Genomic DNA, 18,498 nt, shown 5'->3' on the forward strand with positions numbered 1-18,498 from the left:
TACCTAATGTGGATATATGGGAGAAGTGATGCTTTTACTGTGATGAAAGCTAACATTTAACTGCTCACATTAAATTAGCGAGGACAGGGCCTCAGGCATGTTTGCATTTTGGTGCAGTTGTGATGGGGTTGCTTAACACATTTTGCAGCAGTTATTTGAGCCTGTTTTTCTTCTTAGAAATATTAGTACAAAAAAGACATAAGCATCATATATATATGACTCACTGCCTTTTGAAGAAGTACGTCATTTTATCCATTGCATGTTGATTGTATTTAACTCAATTTTCAACTATACATTTTGCCTTTTTAAACACTTAAGGCTACATAATACAAGCATGCTCAATTCATAAGACTTATTTCATGTATTTACTTTAATTGGTTTCTGATTGTTCTTTAATAGTTGTATAACTGACATTTTTTTCATCTTATTTTGTTTACCAAACGTATTCTCTTACAAACACTACACTGCTGTTTTTTTGGTTATAATACACATTGTTTTGTTTTAAAAATGTATCTAAAATGAGACAATGTCTGCATTGTATGCTAGATGTTAAACTTAATGTGTGTAATATCATCTAAACAAATGTTAAAAATCAATAAAAATAGAAACGTTCTACATTTGACAAAATCTTATGTAAAACCTGAAGAAAATAAAATACTGTCCTCGTGTTATCATACAGTTTTTCATTGCCCAAGTCAACAAGTCAAATGTAATTATTCTCATCAAGCAGGAACAAAAGCTTTGAAAAGGTTGTAACATTTAATAAAATAAAAAGAGTGCATTTGAAGCTAAGCCTAAAAAATGCATTTTGACATTATACTGTGGACTATAATCACCTATAACAAATTTAAATCGCCAGTTATAATTATTAAATAAATAAAGCTAAGTCGTACATTTCTAAAGAAGTATTACCGAGACGGACTAAAAACAAAACATGTGTAAAAGGTTAAATCCAGTGTGTTAAATCCAAATGACACATAGCTGGGAACATTGTTGTAATATTATCCAGACAGTTTACGGTTCTTGTTGATAATTATCAGCCTGCTGTGTTGTAATAATCCACTAATAGCTCATATAAACTGTGATTCACATAAAAAGCAGAGGTGGGAGGACACTCGCGCGTGGTGTCCGCCCCTCTGTGAGGAGTAAAGAGTTAACGGAGCAGTGGGTTTGCCCATTCTCCTGCTGTGAGTGACGCGATCATCTCTCTTATCCCTCAACTTTGCCTGTTGCCAGACCAGGCAGCCGAGGTGGACGCTGGCTATCACCGTTGACATTCTTTACGCGATCACACCAACAAAACAATAATCCCCACTTCCTCGTGTATTTATTTTTCACGCTGACTCTCCCCGCAGGCTGCTATTCCGTAACGATGATTTTTAGTTTTTCTTTCCATCGGACTCTCCGATGTTGTGCAGTCTACTACACGAAGGCGTGAATCTTTTTTGAGTAGAGGTGGATCTTCCCGGATACGGCGACGGGGCTATATCAAATAAAAAAGAAGAGTTTCACGGAAATCCCCGAAAATAAAAATGCCACGGAGGAAACAAGAAGCGCCCAAGCGCGCAGCAGGTATGTGTTGTTACAATGTGCGTAAAAAGACATGCGTTACTGTCATAAAACTGCGGATGCTACCTTTGTTTTGTAGAGCTCACTTTACAGTCACTGCATTTCCGTTTCCACTTTGTGTTTTTTTTTCTTTGCTCTCTAACGATCCGCTTTGTCACTCTTGTGAGACCTCATAGAAACTGTTCTCTTTACGAAAGCGGATGTATACTTTGTATACAACAATATTGCGTTTTCGCTTTCCATGCTGTGCAGCTACTGTAGTCCCCTCGGATGAGTTGCCTGTTGTAAACTTTCGCTTCCTATTGTTCCCAACTTGAATCCTGACAGTTTAGCGATCCTAACTGCCATGTACCTTGTGATCTGTTAGTGTAAACCCTGTGGAAATAAGCAGTGTTTTCTCAATAGTGAGTGCCCGAGGCGTGCCATAAGGGGAACATGAGGGCTTTGTGCGTATTTGATCTCGAGCGCATAACTTCTTTGCACAAGCTGGGCGAGAGAAAGAAAAAAAACCTACCTCAGAGCTTTTTTTTTCTTTTCTTGGGATAAGATAAACAATTTGAGAGCAGACAATGGGGTTTCGTGGGCTGGAAGGAGCCATAATCGACAGTTGCCATGTCTGATTTGACGGTTGATTGATTGGCTGTCATGCGGCTTTGATCTGATCCCTCTCGATTTGCATCAGAAAATCACTTCCCACCATGTGCTGCAGGCCCCTGACGTCACGTTTAAACCACTTTGAAAGGCCCTGTGTACTTTTTACCCTCTCACTCATACACACACACACACACACACACACACACACACACACACACACACACACACACACACACACACACACACACACACACACTCACTCTTTCTCTCTGATGGTCAACTGACTCACGAAAAAGTGAACGAAGGGGGGGACAAAGTGGTTTCCCAGTGAGACATCACATACACAAACAGACACACACACTTCCAGCAGAGAACATCACACTCCCATGTGTACATGTTCACTTTGAACACACACACTCACACACAGAGTGGGCAGAGGAGGCGGGAGGAGTGGGTTAGAGGTTGTAAAAGGAGCCGTGTGCTATGTAATGGAGGGGAGGAATGGGTTTGCTCTGTCAGACCGGGCCGTCACAACGGCTTTGTTTCATGTTTGATTTAATTGTCTCTCCCCTGACAGGCCCATTCATCAATGGCTTTAATGGTCAATCAGAGACAGGCTGAGTGAGTGCTCCCATTCTGTTTAGCCATAAGCTGGCCTGGGCTTTTATTTCATCAAAATGCCCCAGCCTAATGTACATGCTCACTGGCTCAGAGTGGCCGCGGGGAGCACATAAAGAATGACTGAAAGCTTTCTGATTTCAGATCAGTGAGAAGGATGTTTTTTTCTTCTTCCCTTGGTCTCCTCCTCTCCTCTCTCCTCTCTCCTCCCTGCTACACTGCCGTTTCTCTGTTGACGAAAGGGAATAAAAGGCTGTAATATGGATCGTTTTGTGTTTTTAGAAAACAACTTTTTCTCCCTGAAACCACGCTTCTTTGTTCATTCATTCATCCATTCATTTCTTCATTTTTTTCATGCTCCCCTTCCACCCCTGTCAGTCAGCCCGTGCAGCTGCAAGTTATAAAGTTGTCAACTGTTCAGTGGCACACAAAGGGTGATGATGAATTGATTGCAGCACAGAGCATGGTGATAGAGAGAGCAAAGAAAAGGATGACAGATGATGGGCCTTGATTAGGGACTTAGGGGGAGAGTCAGCCCACTGCAACCTTGAGACTTGCATGAAAAATCTACCCCCCTCCCCTCCACATACACACTTTTCTCTCTCATTGTCTCTCCAACACACACTCTCAGCTTCTCCCTCTCTTTCTTGCCTTCCTCTGTCTAAGAGGGTTTTTCTCTCCTCGGTACAAAACTTGTTTTGCCTGCTTCATTAGCGTTGGTCCAATTAGCCGTGAGGCTGATGGAGTCCTGACAGGCCCCGTGATTGGAGATGACAAGCTCGGGGTGCCCAGCCCAATGAGGTTTGCCACCACTTTGATGTAATCAACTTGATATTACACAGAGCCGCTCGCCTTTGGTTGTGCTGTAACTCAATTTTCCGCTGCAGGTGACAAATGGGCCTGCCTACCTGGGTCAGGTCTGAGTGCTCTTAACAACCGAGGGCAGCTGGCCACGTAAACAGCCGAGCAAACATGAGAAAGAGACTCTCCCAGCTGTGGAAATACAGACTTACTTCCTTCATGGCTGGCGATTAGCTTCGCCTGAGGCCTAAAGCTGTGGAAACGGCTGCAGAAAGTTAAAATACTCCGCAGACTTAACAGGAAGTCGACATCGGCTTTAGAACGTGTGGGCAACGATGCAGCTATTTCAATGGAATGTCTAACCTGTACAGTATGTTTGCTGAATGCTGTCAGTGTGTTTATAGTATCCAGAGTGTTGCATGTGTTAGCGCACTGGAAGACCATGTGTGATCTGGTCATATATGAGAGACACAGAAGGAGAAGGGTGGGGGGGGGTAGTCTGATTTGAACCGGGCTCACAGCTACAGTCTCTTCTTTCTGCAGGGTCAGGATTATTATATAGCTGCCAGACTGGCAGTCATCACTCACGTCTGTCGGTGATTGTGTGTACTCAAATCAGTGGGCATGCACTCTGATTTGTTGGGTTTGAGTTCGTGTGTGTGCGGTTTGGCTTGCGATAGTGATGAAAGGAATTGTAACTGTAGACCACCTGCTGGGGTTAGGCCGTAATTCTCTGAGCTCTTTAGGCCTGTCTACGTTTCTCAGTTTCTTCTTCTCTTTTTTTCTGTCCCTGCACAACATGCCGCATTCAGCTGTAGACACAGCACACAAACATATGTAGTAAAGATGGGAGCATTTATAGCACACGTTGCAGACACATGCACACATGTTATGGCGGGGTTGTAAAAGTGGCAAGCGAAATTAAGTAAGCTGTTTTTATATCTGTCTGCCTTCCTGTTGTTTATGTGTGAAAAGCATGCCCTTACGGAAGCAGCGGGGAAGCACCGCGAGGGACTTAATTGTTCGACCGACATACGGGCTGACAGCGTTAGCGAGCTTTAACAACACACGCCTCCAACGGTGTTGTTTGCAGGTGTGAGCGCGGCAAATGTTTTGGCTTTGCAGGCCCTGTTGCTAATGAAAAGTCCTGTGGCTGGATTCCGGTGAGGTTGAGTCACGTCTGTGATCTATGTGTTTGATAAGTGCATACCTAATGAGGCTGTGAGCACCAGTGGAAGGAGGAGGAAGGCTGACAGAGTGTTTCCCACAGGTATTGACAGATGCCTTTTTGTTTTTGCCATAGGCCTTGACTCCATAAATCCTGCCTGTGTAATGATAACAGTGCCACCCTGCCAGCAAGCGACTGAAAGAGACACTGTAAGAGAAAGAGGGCAGAGGGGGAGGAAGAGGAGGAGGAGGTGCTGCTGCTGGTGGTGTGGACGATGAGGAGGCGGGGGCGGTGTAATGGGCCTTCTCTCCTTTTTAACACACACTTGGCAGATGTCAAGCCATAGGGTTGGGCTTCAGGAGAGAAAGCGGAGTTTAAGTGCTGTAGTAGTGTCACAAATAGAAAACCGTTAGCCATCCACTCTTCCCTTTCAACTCTCAGTGTGCTTTCAGCCCAGGTTTTCAGCCGGGACTGCTGTCTGGAAACTGAGTCGCAGGCTTTGTAAAAATAGTCCCACCGCTGTTGTGATAGATGCAGCTGCACTGTAGCGACAATTGGGACAGGCTGGATCCCTCCAACCCTACCTCCCTCCCGCCCACCCCCTCTCTCCCACCCCTCCCTGAGGTAGGGAGCGTCAGAGCCTGGTGGGATGTGTGCTCTTTTCGGGGAAACTGAGCCGCTCCGGTCTTCAGGGGTCCTGAAACCCAATCCAGGAGGAGAATAGCCCGGCCGTGCCAGAGAGCCGATTTCCTTTTCAACAGAGTCATTTATCACTGACCCACCCTTCGCTCCTGACACAGTGACGTGTGTCATTTATCAAACAGGCTTTACCAGACACACAAGAGAAGGGAGGTGGATAGGGGGCAGAGAGGAGGAGAAAGAGAGAGTGAAAGAGGGAAAACAAGACAGAGTGAGAGAAACAAAGAGAAGGAGAGGAATGGGGAATGAGGTGCAGAGTCAGTGGAGAGAGACTGGGAAAAGAGAGTCCAGTTTGAGACTTTTTTCCAGGGAAGAGTTTTCCTGAAAGCCTTGAGCAGAAGCGTTTGGGAGGGGAGATTTTTTCGAGATGACAGGGAGGATTGAGTTACCCTGAGTTGTGTTTTGATGAGTGACAGAATGTTCTTCCATGACTCGTCTCTAGACGTCTGAATAAGAGGAGAAATATGCTTTGTGAGTACACAAAGTCGGACAAGTGTGTTAGTGTTGTTTACTCATAATATATATGCATGGCAAACGTGCAAAGGGGCGCTATTGAGGTGTGTGTGTGTGCGCACTCGTGTAACCATATGGCGTCAATGTTTAATGCTTTATGAGTCTGTGTGTGTGTGTGTGTGTGCTGCTCCCTGATGAGCAGGGCTGACAGGTATCACTCATGCAGCAGCCTGGCCTTTAAATGAACCCGAGCTGCTCTGCTCCCCCGTGGCCCTAACAGGCTCTCTCCAAGATGGATGCTTCTTTAAAAATCAGATTAATGATGGATACCAGGCTTATGGTGCCATTTATCATGAGGAATATTATTTAGGCCGGCCGTGTATGGCTGTAACTGGAGAGCCAGGACGAGAAGAAGCAGGGTGGAAAGCCTTAGACAGACACTCACTGTGTGATGGATGGCTGAGCGCTCTCTCTGAGTGTTACTAGACACCAGTGCCGCAGCAGTAGGCCATAATCAGATAGCCCAGGGATGTTTATCTCGCAACTACACTACCCAGATTGCCTTGCCTGGAGGGTTTCTTTATGAAAGCTATCGTCTATCATTATTATCATCTTTAAAAAGTTAGTGGAATCATGAAAAAAAAACTCCAGACTCTGAAGGGCACGTAGGCACTCGGTGGAGCTTTATAGCAATTGTACATTTTAAAATGATCCATTGGATCCCCTATAACTGACTGTGATGATTACCTCGGAAGTTTCCATTATGCTTTGCCCAGAAGAGTCCCTAGCCCCATGTCATTCCCCAACAATCATGAATAAAAAAATACAGTGAGAGGTCAAGGCAAGGCCAGCTCTGCTACAGAAAAGGCGAAAAAAAAAAAACTGTTGTTTTGTTTTTCGTCCTCTTCTTGTTCCCTCTTTCTGTCCCTCCTACCTCCTCCTCCTCCACTACTCACCACTGTGATTTATGGTGGCCATCCATCTTCAGGCTGCGTCCATCACCTCCTCGTTGCTAGGCGATCATGGCAGCAGCTGTGCGTTGTGAGAGGGGTTTGGTCTTCCCATTCCCAAGCCCCGACTTTTATTTCCTTCACCCCCAATTCAACTTTAACCACCCAAGTCCCAGTATTAGTTCCAGCTACAAGCTACAAACGTATTACCAGTTTCAGTCTTATTTCCACTTTAGCCCAACTCAGACGTCCTGACTTAGTGTCAGTTCTTTACCGTAGTCCTGCATTTTGAGCTGTGATAAATTGCGGACTTCCATTACCCCTGTTTAAACCCCGGCCTTATGTTCACACCTACAGTAATGCAAGTCTCAACAGAAACCTTAAAGGGGACATATTATTAAACTCACTTCCATGCCTAACAACATGCAAAATGTGAGATGAGACATATCAGTCAGTGTTTTGTTGGCTGAATCGGTCAGAAAACATTAGGTTCAACAAACCATTCAGAGTTGGCTCACCTTCCTATGTCACATTTAGGTTATTAGAATATTTGCCCTGCAGTATCTCCTCTAATAGCTTGAAAACTATCTTTGGTGAACCACATTTTTCTTGCGAGCCAAATAGAGCAGACTGGGCTTTTTCGTAAAGGGTGCTTATCCTTGTATATAATTATGAATCTGAAAATTAGCATAATATGTCTGTTTCTTTTAAGGAAGATTTTTCTAGCTAAAGGAGGTTATGTTTTTAGTTTGGTTAAGGTTCACATGATAGTGAAAACATGAGTATCGTAATCGTCTCGGTAATAGTTCCAGTTAAATCAAGGTTATGAAAAAATTCAGTTAAAGCGGAAAATAAATATGAACTTTACATTAACTAAACTGATCGTAAACTAATTGTGTGACTTGAGCCCACTGTCCTAACAACCCTACAACCCTTACATTAACTAGTGTTTGTTAGTGTGTTGTAAAGCTGTGTTTTAAATAATACTTGCAAACTTGAGTCCCTACAAAAAAGCGTGAAGAGTAATATGTTCACAGAGCCCGTTGACCTTTGAACAACATTTTAATATGAGCTCAGAGTGTTGGAAGAATGGGCAAATAAACAGTGGTTCCGCTTCATGGAGCTCTGCTTGAGAACTGCCTGAGTAAGGCTTTAAGAAAGAGTGATGGAAGGAGTCAGAGATGTGGGATAGTATAAGAAAGTCCGCCCGACTACAGATCATCAGAAGAGACAGGCTCTGCGTGCATGTCGGACTGGAACACAGCCTTCCCGCGGCATCTCGCTCCTTATTACTGCCCTTGGTTCTGCACCTGTGGACGATGTTTTGTGTTGTGATTGTATTTGTTTGCTTTTTTAACGCTTATTTTGGCTGCGGCAAGTTTCAAACTGAGACTGGAACCATGCGTCAACCTCGTTCTCCACTACATTAGAGTTAGTAACGGGAGGAGTGAATGTGTTTGTGGCTCGTCTAATGTCAGATAAACGAGATGCATTTTCAGGTCTTGAAGGTCTGTACGTGCAGCTGGCAGCTTTGAGGTCCACTCATAAAATACAACAATCAGCCAACGGTTAAATCTATCCAGCCTCTCTCTTTCTCTTTTTTACTCTCCCTCGTTTTACTGTGTGCATTGACAAGGTTCAGCCGTAAGCTTTGCCTGAGGCCAGAATGATCTCTCTGTTTTTCCCATCTCCCATATCACACATCCTGCACTACAATCGGCGGACACAATGTATTCACAATGCCATCAGGGGGTAGAGAACACACACAAATAAAAAACTGACAAAGACATTCAGGTTTGCTTGTAACATGATAGCCTGTACAAGCATTAGTGCTGTAGCAGCAAATGTATGTATCAAAAACCTTTATGTCTTATCCAAAAAATCGTTTTATGTCCAAACTTGTTATATTTTCAAATGACCGCAGATCACCTGTTACATATTTTCTCGTGGGACTTTTGGCCAGGCTGTTAGGATCAAAGGAAAAAGAGGGAGTGAACTAAGTTTGATTGAGTGTGTTGCTTTGACAAATGTGTGCAACAGTGAAGGCATTTTAGGTATGTTACTGATCTGCTGCTATTTTGACAGAATGGGGCTGTTTTGGACTAAATTATTCTAATCTATTTAAAGAGTTTTAGGCTGCTGGGAAACTTGAAAGAGTGAGTGGAAGTCGGTGGTTTGTGGGTTTTTTTGATTGAGTCTGAGGTGACTTCCTGTCCTTTAGCGTTCTGGAGCTGTTTCCTGTCAGTAAGAGCCCCCTGCTGAGGGGCCATGTTGGTTTAAGGACGTCAGGGTCCGGTTGAAATACTGTACACATGTCAAGACACACTCGTCATGTTGTGACACAGTTTACCTCGCTCCTCTCGGCGCCCCTGTGTCCGATCACCGACTGACTTCAAATATCTAAGCTAACATGTGATCAAAGGTTTTGGCAAACACGTCTAACCTAATTTCCTCTGTTATTCAACAGTATAAAAGTCATAGAAAAAACACTATTTATAAATGATCATTCATGCAAGAAATACAGTTCAATGTCTATATGGCAAAATCCTGTTTTCATGCATTGTTCTTATATTAAACCATAAACAATAGACTGCAATATCTGTGCTTTTCCCCCTGTTGTTTAACTTGTTGTCTTTGAACAATGACATTAAACTGTTTTTGTAATCTAAACAGTAAGCTATAAGGGACCACCCATGTAGACAATTTCCTCTCCCCTCCCTGTATCCCAGTTGCGTCTTTGTGCACAATACAGCTCTCTATGCATACAGTGATTAAATCATAAATAAAGATGTAATCAAGCTAAGCAACACATATGAACATTACTATTGCAATAGAGATAGTTTCTGTTTTATTGTCCACAAAAATTCAGGATGTCAATCAAGCATTCCTTTGGTCTTCTGTGTAATGCACAAAATGTTCCCCTGGAATTTACAAAAAAAACTGAAGTAGGTTGAACATTATTTCACATGTGAATTTACACAAATATCAATAGAGCTTATGTTCTTTTAACGAAAATATACATCGGCTGTCTATGCTGTTTTCACGCATTAAAAATCACAGATCTATGAAATCTTGTACGCAAGATAACCGCACAAATGCCTGTGGCAAGGTTGTGTCTTTTTTTTTTAGACCAAGCAGTCATTTGAGTGTGAGGGTCAGACACAGGTAGAGATGTTAATGACATATCCTGTTTACCCCGCTGCTGTTGGGTGTGATCGGACTGTTTTACCAGCTGTGGAGGCCAGAACAGGAACATGCAGTGTGGCCATCAAGGCACAGATAAAAAAAAAAGGGTGCAGTGGTATCTTTTTTTCACCAAAACATATATTTATATGCATTTGCTGATTCAAACTGTGACAATCTAAGAAAATAGATTTCAACTTGAAAACACATGATGGATTTTTTTTTTTCGGTCTTCACATTATCACTCTTGCATTTGAAGGCCTATTTAAAATGCAGAATCAAAAACAGCTTTCAGCAGCACTTGAGGAGAAGTAACCCATGGGACAGAAGGAAGGAGACAGAGAGAGGCAGCCACAGCACCTTCCTGCTTAATCACCCCCTGTCCCTCCCTGTCTGTTGTTCCTGATCGTCAGAGCAGCACTGCAGTATTTCTATCAGATGATCTCTCCCTCCTCGTCTGCGGCCCTTATGTTTATGAAAATGATACTCCACAGGAATGCCTCCTGCATGCCAAGATGTCACTGTCTTTCCTCATCGCTTGCATCTACGTGCATGTACGAGTGTGTTTGAGGAGGGGATGGGGGTTGGTGTCATAACTGACTGACTAGCTTTATTTATAATTGCGTGGGGGGTGTATTTGACGTAGCGTATCTTAAGGTGAAGTGTGTGTTTCTGCTGCGGAGCCTTGTTTTCTGCAGCTTTTGTGTTAGTGTGAATGTGTTATTGCTATTTCTGTGTGAGCCGTGACTGAGATGTTGATTGTGCGAAAGTGCACCTCCTACCCTTCTTCTTACCCCCCCTCACACCCCACCCGTAGGAATCAATCATGGAACCTAATGATTCTTGTCTTTCCCCACATGGCATCAGCTCACTTTATCAAAACATGAACACACACACACACACTCTTTCTCTCTCATATACACAGGCGCTAAACTCATACATTGGCTCTACACCATATGCTATGATTTTAGTTAAGACTTCAATCTGGGAGTATTGTTGTATCTAAATCCTCTTCTTTTTGTATTCTATGGGAGCCTCTATACTCCCATCACCTTTTATTAGCTTGATAAATCACCTCTGTTGTCAGTCAAGCCAGGGAGAATAATTGGATGTGGTTGTCGCCCTGTGTGATGGATTATCAGTCATTGGGGATTAAATTAACAGATAGTGCTCAGACATAATGGTTTTTGTTTTGCATTTTAAATTGCCTGGGAGCATGGCTAGACTATGTAGGTTTTATAGCAGGTGCTTTTGGACTTCTCTCCCCCTCACTAATGACAAATGAACAATAACCTATAGGGCCGCAGCTCTATTATCATGAAATGTAAAACATTTACGACTAAGTTAAGGCACAGAAAGATAGAGAGCCCTGGGAAGGTTTACGAATGTGATAACGTGACGTGAAATTGGATATGGCAATAGTTTGATGAAATAGCGTGACAATGTGAAGAAATATGTGGAGTAAGAGAAAGGTGACCTGACAACTTGGTCAAGCGGTGTGCCATGCTAGCCTGATGCAAGCTGACATCCGTGACCAGCTAGTCAGGGCGAAAAACACATTAACCATCCCATCCTGTCTGGATTTCCTCTTTCAAATGAGAGTCTGACACGAATACCTTCCAGAGGAGAACCAGAAGAGAGAGTAAAGGAAAGAGGGTGTGGGCAGCCGCTTGAGCGCTGGTAGCAGGGAGATATCTCCCTTGCGTGTTTGCCCGAGCGTAAGCGATTTACCTCCTCGCCCCTTCTCCATCCTCCCAGACCCCTCCCTCCTCCCCTCCACGTCCACATTATCATAATTGTGTCCAGAACATGAGGGGCTGGGGAAGTGATCATGTCATTTTATTTACACCCTGCTTGGCCTTTTTTACAAACGACATGCCACTGACTGCCAAGCGGACTGGAGCCCGACGACATCTTTTGATCAGGGCTGTCTGGGCCTATCAGCGGAGAATGGCAGGTAATGGATACCCAGTGACAAACCAAATCTCCGGGAGGACGGAGAGTGGGCTGCACCTGCCAGGTCTCCATTAGGCTGGCCTCTCAGTGAGGCTGCCTGCTGACTGTACCCCCAGGGCCCAAATCAGACCAGCGCCAGCCGCATGGCTGCCTAGAGATTGGCTGTTAGCACTGGAAATGAGAGTTATTTCAGCTATGACATTTTTGTTTAGACTGGACGTGAGTGCGTGGAGCAGGGGGGGGAATGAAGGATTTAGTCAGTGTGTGTATCTGTGTGGCAAGCTCCTCTGAGTATGAGTGCCAAAACTATTAAAGCTTATACCTACAGCTTCTTTCTGTTGCATTTGTCTTAGTTTACAATAATGTCATGTAATGGCCGCAGAACTGTCCACAGGCCATCCGCTATTTTCAGAGATTATTTGTTTTTCCTTAAATTGAGCGGTTTCTTGAGTGAGGTGGACAGGAAATGAGGGAGGGGGGATGATGACACTGCGGAAGACGGGGTTTGATTGGTGGGTGTGTCGGCTCTGGGTGCGTGGATAAAGGAGTTTCTTTTTTTTTTGTGTGTTTCGGGGGGCTAAGAAACACACATGCACACACACACTTATCATATCTCTCCATGTAAACGGTGGGCGCCAACATGCAAAGGGACAGATTTCATATGCATTTCCATCCTGTTGATGCTCCGCATTCTCACCTCGCCTTCTTTATCTCTCTTTTCCAAACGTCTCATTTTCGCCCTCCCTTTTTTTAGTTCATTTATTTTGTATGATCATTGAAATGTGTATAATTGCATGACATTTAACACCTTGCTGGAGATCTTCTCTTAGAATTTAGCTTGAGCCTAGTATTGATTGTATTCTAAATATTAATAAACTAATGAACCCACTTCAGTTCAGATGACAAAGTAGGATTTCTATTCAACATGTCAACTTTTCTTCAACAAGAGACATCCTTTTCTTACAATTCTTCAAGATAGCTCTTTGCCTGTGTGCGCATGTCTGTGCGATTGTGTGTCTGTATGTATGTGTGTGCAATCATAGAAGAGGCAGATGAAGAGGCGTCAGACATATTAACTGACAGATGGAGGTTGATCCAACTCATTTATTACCCCAGAGGAGAATGCCACAGTGAGATTGGGCTTCATTAATTTCAGATTTAGTTTTCATTTCAAGCTGTTGCGCCCTGAGATAAATAAAATGGCGCATTATGTTTTTGCCAAGATATTTCTTTTTTGTTTTCCTCCAATAGAAGGAGTGAAAAGAGGGGAGGCATAAGTTCCGTGTGGCTGGGGTAGTATATAAATACAGGCTCGCCTAGAGGAAAATAACACCTCAACGGTTGATGAGGTGAAATGGGATGACTGTAATTTCTCAGCTCAGCTTTAAAGGCTCCCACACAGATGGCTCATTTATCCCTGGGAGTCCTCGGGCACACATAGCAGGGAAACTTTTTCTCCAGTTATTCTAACATCGCGTGTTCACTCCCTGCAATTCAACTCATCCCTTTCTTTCTCTCTTTGTCTCCATTCTCCTTGCAGCCTATTCTCCCGAGGAGCTGGCAATGCAAACTGTGGTGGAGGAAGACGAGGAGGAGGAAGCAGAAGACCTGGCCTCAGCCCCTCGGGATGACCTTCCAGTGAAAGATGAGTTTGCGGCGCAGAGCGCAGCACCTGCCAAAGAACAGACATCTGACCAGGAATCAGCTGGGGCTGCAGAGCTCTCAGGACAAGAGATGGACAGTGATTCGCATGTCAGCGAGACCAGTGACCGCCTCTCAGACTTCGAGAGCCCCTCAACAAAAGCCGAGGTCAACTTGGTCACAGCACCTGTGAATGGTGGCACTATCACACCTCCAATAGCCATGGACACCTTAGAGCAAATGAAGGTTATCTACTCCAGCTTCATGACCAACCCCCTGTGGTCACCACTGAACTTTAATCCCACACCTCCACAGGTGCAAACAACGGCTCCTTCAGAGAAGCCGGCTCGCAGCAACAGCACTAGTAGCAGCAGTAGCTGCAGCAGCGGTAGCTACGACTGGCACCAGTCTGCAGTGGCCAAGTCTCTACAGCAGCATCCTCCCCAGAGCCGTCACCATGCACATTCTGAGCCCAGCCTCTTTAGCACAGTCCAGCTCCACAGGCAAAACCCAAAGCTGTTTGGCTCCATCTTCACTGGGGCCAGTAAATTCCGTTGTAAGGGCTGCAGTGCTGCTTACGACACCCTGGTGGACCTGACAGTTCACATGAATGACACAGGCCACTATCGCGATGACAACCACGACAAGGCTGGCAGCGGCTCAAAGCGCTGGTCTAAACCACGAAAGAGATCCCTGATGGAGATGGAGGGCAAGGAGGATGCCCAGAAAGTTTTGAAGTGCATGTATTGTGGCCACTCATTCGAATCGCTCCAAGATCTCAGTGTCCACATGATCAAGACCAAACATTACCAGAAAGTGCCTCTGAAGGAGCCCATTGCCCCTGTGGCAGCCAAAATCATGTCTTCTAAGAAAAGGGGACTCGTAGGGTTGGACCTTGCTGCCTTGCCACGTTCTCGAGAAGGAACCCCCAAATCTAAGCACTCACAGTCAGGCCTGAACGATCACTCACAGAAACCCTCTTCCAGTCCTTACACCACCCCTAATAACCGCTATGGCCACCAGAACGGCGCGAGCTATACTTGGCAGTTTGAATCCAACAAACTTCAAATCCTCAAGTGCATGGAGTGTGGGAGTTCCCATAATACACTGCAAGAGCTGAGAACTCACATGATGGTGACAGGGCACTTCCTGAGGGTGACAAGCTCTGTGGGGAAGAGAATAAAAACACTTCCTGAGGCCACCTCCCCCAACCCGGTTAGGGTCAGCACACCCACTGAACAGAGGGTCCAGTCCGTCCCTCTGGCACCCTCCACCTTCTCTCCTCCACCTCTATCGACTACGACGACTCCCCCCGCTACTTCCCCTCCTCTTAAAGAGATCAAAAAGGAGGAGGTAGAGGAGGAGTGCTCTCAGCAGGAGGCTGTTGGAAATGAGAGGCAAGCTGTCGCATCAGTCGGGAAAGAGGAGGATGCTGAGAAGGAGGAAAAATATGACATCTCAAAGTATAGCTATCTTACTGAAGAGGACTTGAAGGAGAGCCCTAAAGGGGGCTTTGATATTCTCAAATCACTGGAAAACACTGTGGCATCCGCCATCAACAAGGCACAGAGTGGAAATCCAAGCTGGGGGGGCTATCCGAGCATCCATGCTGCCTACCAGTTCCCCAGTGCCCTTAAGCTCCAACAGGGAGGCATGGACAAGATTTCCCCAATGAAGTTCTTGTTCAATGGAGGGGATGGAATACTGTCCGCCCTCGCCAAGAACCGGCCCCTTATTTCCCCACCTCTGAGCCAGTCCTCCCCGTTCCCCAGCAACAACTTCCAGGCAATGGAGGATCTAGTGAAAAAGGTGACTGAGAAAGTAGCAAAAGTAGAGCAAAGGGAGAAGCAGTTGTCTCCCAAGATGGAGAACCACCTCTCTCCCTGTAGTAGTGAGGCTGGAGAATCGCACAGGGGAGGAGAGGCTGACTCACCTCGGGAATGGAGGGCAGTCACCCCAGCCAATAGCGACAGGGGAAGCCATAGCGACAGAGCATCCCCGGCAACAGAACCCAGGAGAGAGTTGACAGTCAAATCCCCGCTCGCCTCTACGCTTAGAAGCAGTACAGCCATTATCACCGGCCATACTCCTCCAGAACAACCCTTTGTCAACCCTTTAAGTGCTCTTCAGTCAGTAATGAACATTCATTTGGGGAAAGCAGCCAAGCCCTCCATGCCAAACCAAGATCCCCTGAGCCTGCTCTCCAGACTCAGCCAGAGCATGGCTGAGAGGGCTGCTGTGGCCGCCCCCCCCTCACAGACCAAAAAGCCAGAGAGTGTAGTTGATAATAGCTTTGGCCAGCCTAGTGATGATCAGCCCATGGACCTCACAAAGGGGAAAAGCGATAGAGGGGGATCTATTGGCTCGGCCCCCCTAACCCCTTCATCCACAGCCTCGTCTATCTCCCCCTCCTCCCTTGTTACCCCCGCAAAACTAACGGTTGTCTCTCCCTACACATCCAGCAGCCCTCTGCATGAAAACGCATTGTCGGATATCTCAGACATGCTTAGGAACCTGACGCAATCCCACCATGTCCCAAAGCCCCCTTCACGGTCCCGGGTCGCAGACAAAGCCGAGATCGTGGGCTCCACTCATGACGAAGATGACGCGTCCCTGCATGGACACAAACGTAAAGGCCGTCACTCCAACTGGAACCCCCAGCACCTCCTACTCCTGCAGGCACACTTTGCCTCGAGCCTGAAGCAGACGTCAGAGGGGAAGTACATCATCAACGATCTCAGCCCGCAGGAAAGAATGCATGTGTCCCGTTTCACAAGCCTCTCCATGACCACCATCAGCCACTGGCTAGCTAACGTCAAGTACCAGCTACGGAGAACTGGCAGAACCAAGTTCCTCAAGAACCTAGACTCTGGTCAACCTATATTCTTCTGTAGTGACTGTGCATCACAGATCCGCTCTCCAGCAGCGTATGTATGCCACCTGGAAGCCCACCTAGGGTTCAGAATCAGGGACCTGGCCAAGCTGTCCCCCAAACAGACTGTAAGGGACTCTCACACTCTCACGGAGAAAATCGTGCCCCTGGAGTCTTTCCTTTCTCCACAATCACAAGATGACTCCAGTAGTAATGGGGCAGTGTTTCGCTGCCAACTCTGCGTCCGTAAATTTGCCACTAAGCACGCCATCAAGCTTCACCTCAGCAAGAGCCATGGGAAGTCTCCAGAGGACCATCTGCTATTTGTGAGCGAAGTAGAGAAACACTAAGTTACTCTCAGCAGCAGACGTACTGGGAAACATTTACAGAAAGGCTATTTAAAACAAAAAAACATAGACTTTGAAAGTGTGGTAATGCACAAAGAAGGCATGAACTACTGTTAAAAATGTCAGCACAAGGTGTTTACATCTATTCGGCCAATAAACATTTCTGATTTCTGCGTATTTCAAAAAACATTTATTTCACATAAAAATATAATGTAGGTCAAAGATTTTAAGCCTGATTTTTCGTAAGCTTTGTTGTCTGCCTCACTCTATGTAAACTTTTGTTAATATGAGACAACAGAAGACAGATAATTTCATGGTCATGGTGAATTTCTTGACTAGAAGGTCAGCTAATAACTTGAAATGTATTAATTGTATTTATTTTTGTGAGTTGGATTTTGATTTGCTGGTAGACTGCATGTTCAACACGTTTAACTTTCTACAGTCCTGTCCTGTCCAGATTTTAAAATGCCCTTTCAAAATGGTCATTTTTGTAACACTTTCAAACAGCCAAATGCCTGGTGAAGCTTCTTAAAAAAATCTGCTAAACAGCAAAAGTTCATTGCTTGTTTGTATAGTTTTCTCTGTACAGCCTATTGATTTTCTTGCTGATTGTAAAAGCTGCCTTGTTCTTTATCATTGAGTGAGGGGCACTTAAAATCCAGGTCTGTGTAAAAATGTATATAAAGTGTATAAGCTTACAACTTGCTGTTTAAATTATGCATACTTGTTATATTTCCTAATTTAAGAGGACTATGACTATCCACTGGTGCAGAGCCTTTGAAGAAGATTGAAAAGGACATTGTTTTGCACAATAGTTTTATAAATGTTATTTGATAAAAAAAAAACACTACAAATATGTTAATGCCTTGTGCTTCTATGATTAAATTGAATTAACTGCTGCATAAAACATTTGTTTTTTTTGTATTATAGAAATGTGTAGATCATGGTGCAATATGAATTGCTAAATGTAAGTTATAATCTCTAAGACATTCCAAAGAATAACCGACAATGTAAGCATTTCTGGGAAGTTGGATTGTATTTATCCCATTTATTGTCACCAAAGAGAATCTGAAAATGACATTCAAGATTGTTATTTATATAATATGCTAATGAAGAGAAATAACTCAAACATCACAGTTAAGCTCAACATGTAATTCTATCTAATGTCATCTAGTTGTATAACTGGTTTATGGGAAATCCAGACATTTCAAATAATTCCCCCCCTTTCCAATTATTTTCCCACATTCTGATGACTAAGCATTTACAAATAAGCTGACAAGATAGCCCACAAGGCTACATTTGCAGAAACACTGAGCAGAACTTAAAAACCATCAGCATTTTACCGCTGCAGTTGTCTGCAGCCACAATTTGTCTAGATATTTCTGGTGATTCCTGTGTCGTCGCATTGTTGTGTGGCGGACTGGGGAGGTGCCACTGCCTGCGAGGCGTCTGGCAGGTGGTGTGTGCTGCATGTAAACCACCAGATGTTTCTGAAATGAGCCACTGGAGGAGGAGGAGGCAGGCGGGAAGCAACAGCAGGCAGAGTGGGCTGATTACCACGGGGGCTTGGATGCCATCAGGAGCCCTGGGCACAGACAGCAGATCTGGCACACACCTGGACTACAAGACTGTCCCTTGGAAAAAATA

The 18,498-nt window shown here is 44.8% G+C and overlaps 1 protein-coding gene across 1 annotated transcript; it reads left to right on the forward strand.

Annotated features, from left to right (window-relative positions):
- Window positions 1-1,219: 1,219 nt before the first annotated feature.
- Window positions 1,220-17,750, forward strand: tshz3a (teashirt zinc finger homeobox 3a). Its single transcript, XM_010775598.1, has 2 exons — window positions 1,220-1,572; window positions 13,532-17,750. Exons 1-2 carry the CDS (start codon window positions 1,533-1,535, stop codon window positions 16,852-16,854), a joined length of 3,363 nt encoding a protein of 1,120 aa, XP_010773900.1. The 5' UTR covers window positions 1,220-1,532; the 3' UTR covers window positions 16,855-17,750.
- Window positions 17,751-18,498: the final 748 nt, after the last annotated feature.

The sequence above is a fragment of the Notothenia coriiceps genome, unplaced genomic scaffold, assembly GCF_000735185.1.
Source record: "Notothenia coriiceps isolate Sejong01 unplaced genomic scaffold, NC01 NC01_scaffold00015822, whole genome shotgun sequence".
Taxonomy (NCBI): Eukaryota; Metazoa; Chordata; class Actinopteri; order Perciformes; family Nototheniidae; genus Notothenia; species Notothenia coriiceps.

Coding starts and splice junctions, on each gene's coding strand:
- tshz3a (XM_010775598.1), top strand. CDS start 1,533: ATGCCACGGAGGAAACAAGAAGCGCCCAAGCGCGCAGCAG. Junction 1,573..13,531: donor AGCGCCCAAGCGCGCAGCAG/GTATGTGTTGTT, acceptor TTCTCCTTGCAG/CCTATTCTCCCGAGGAGCTG.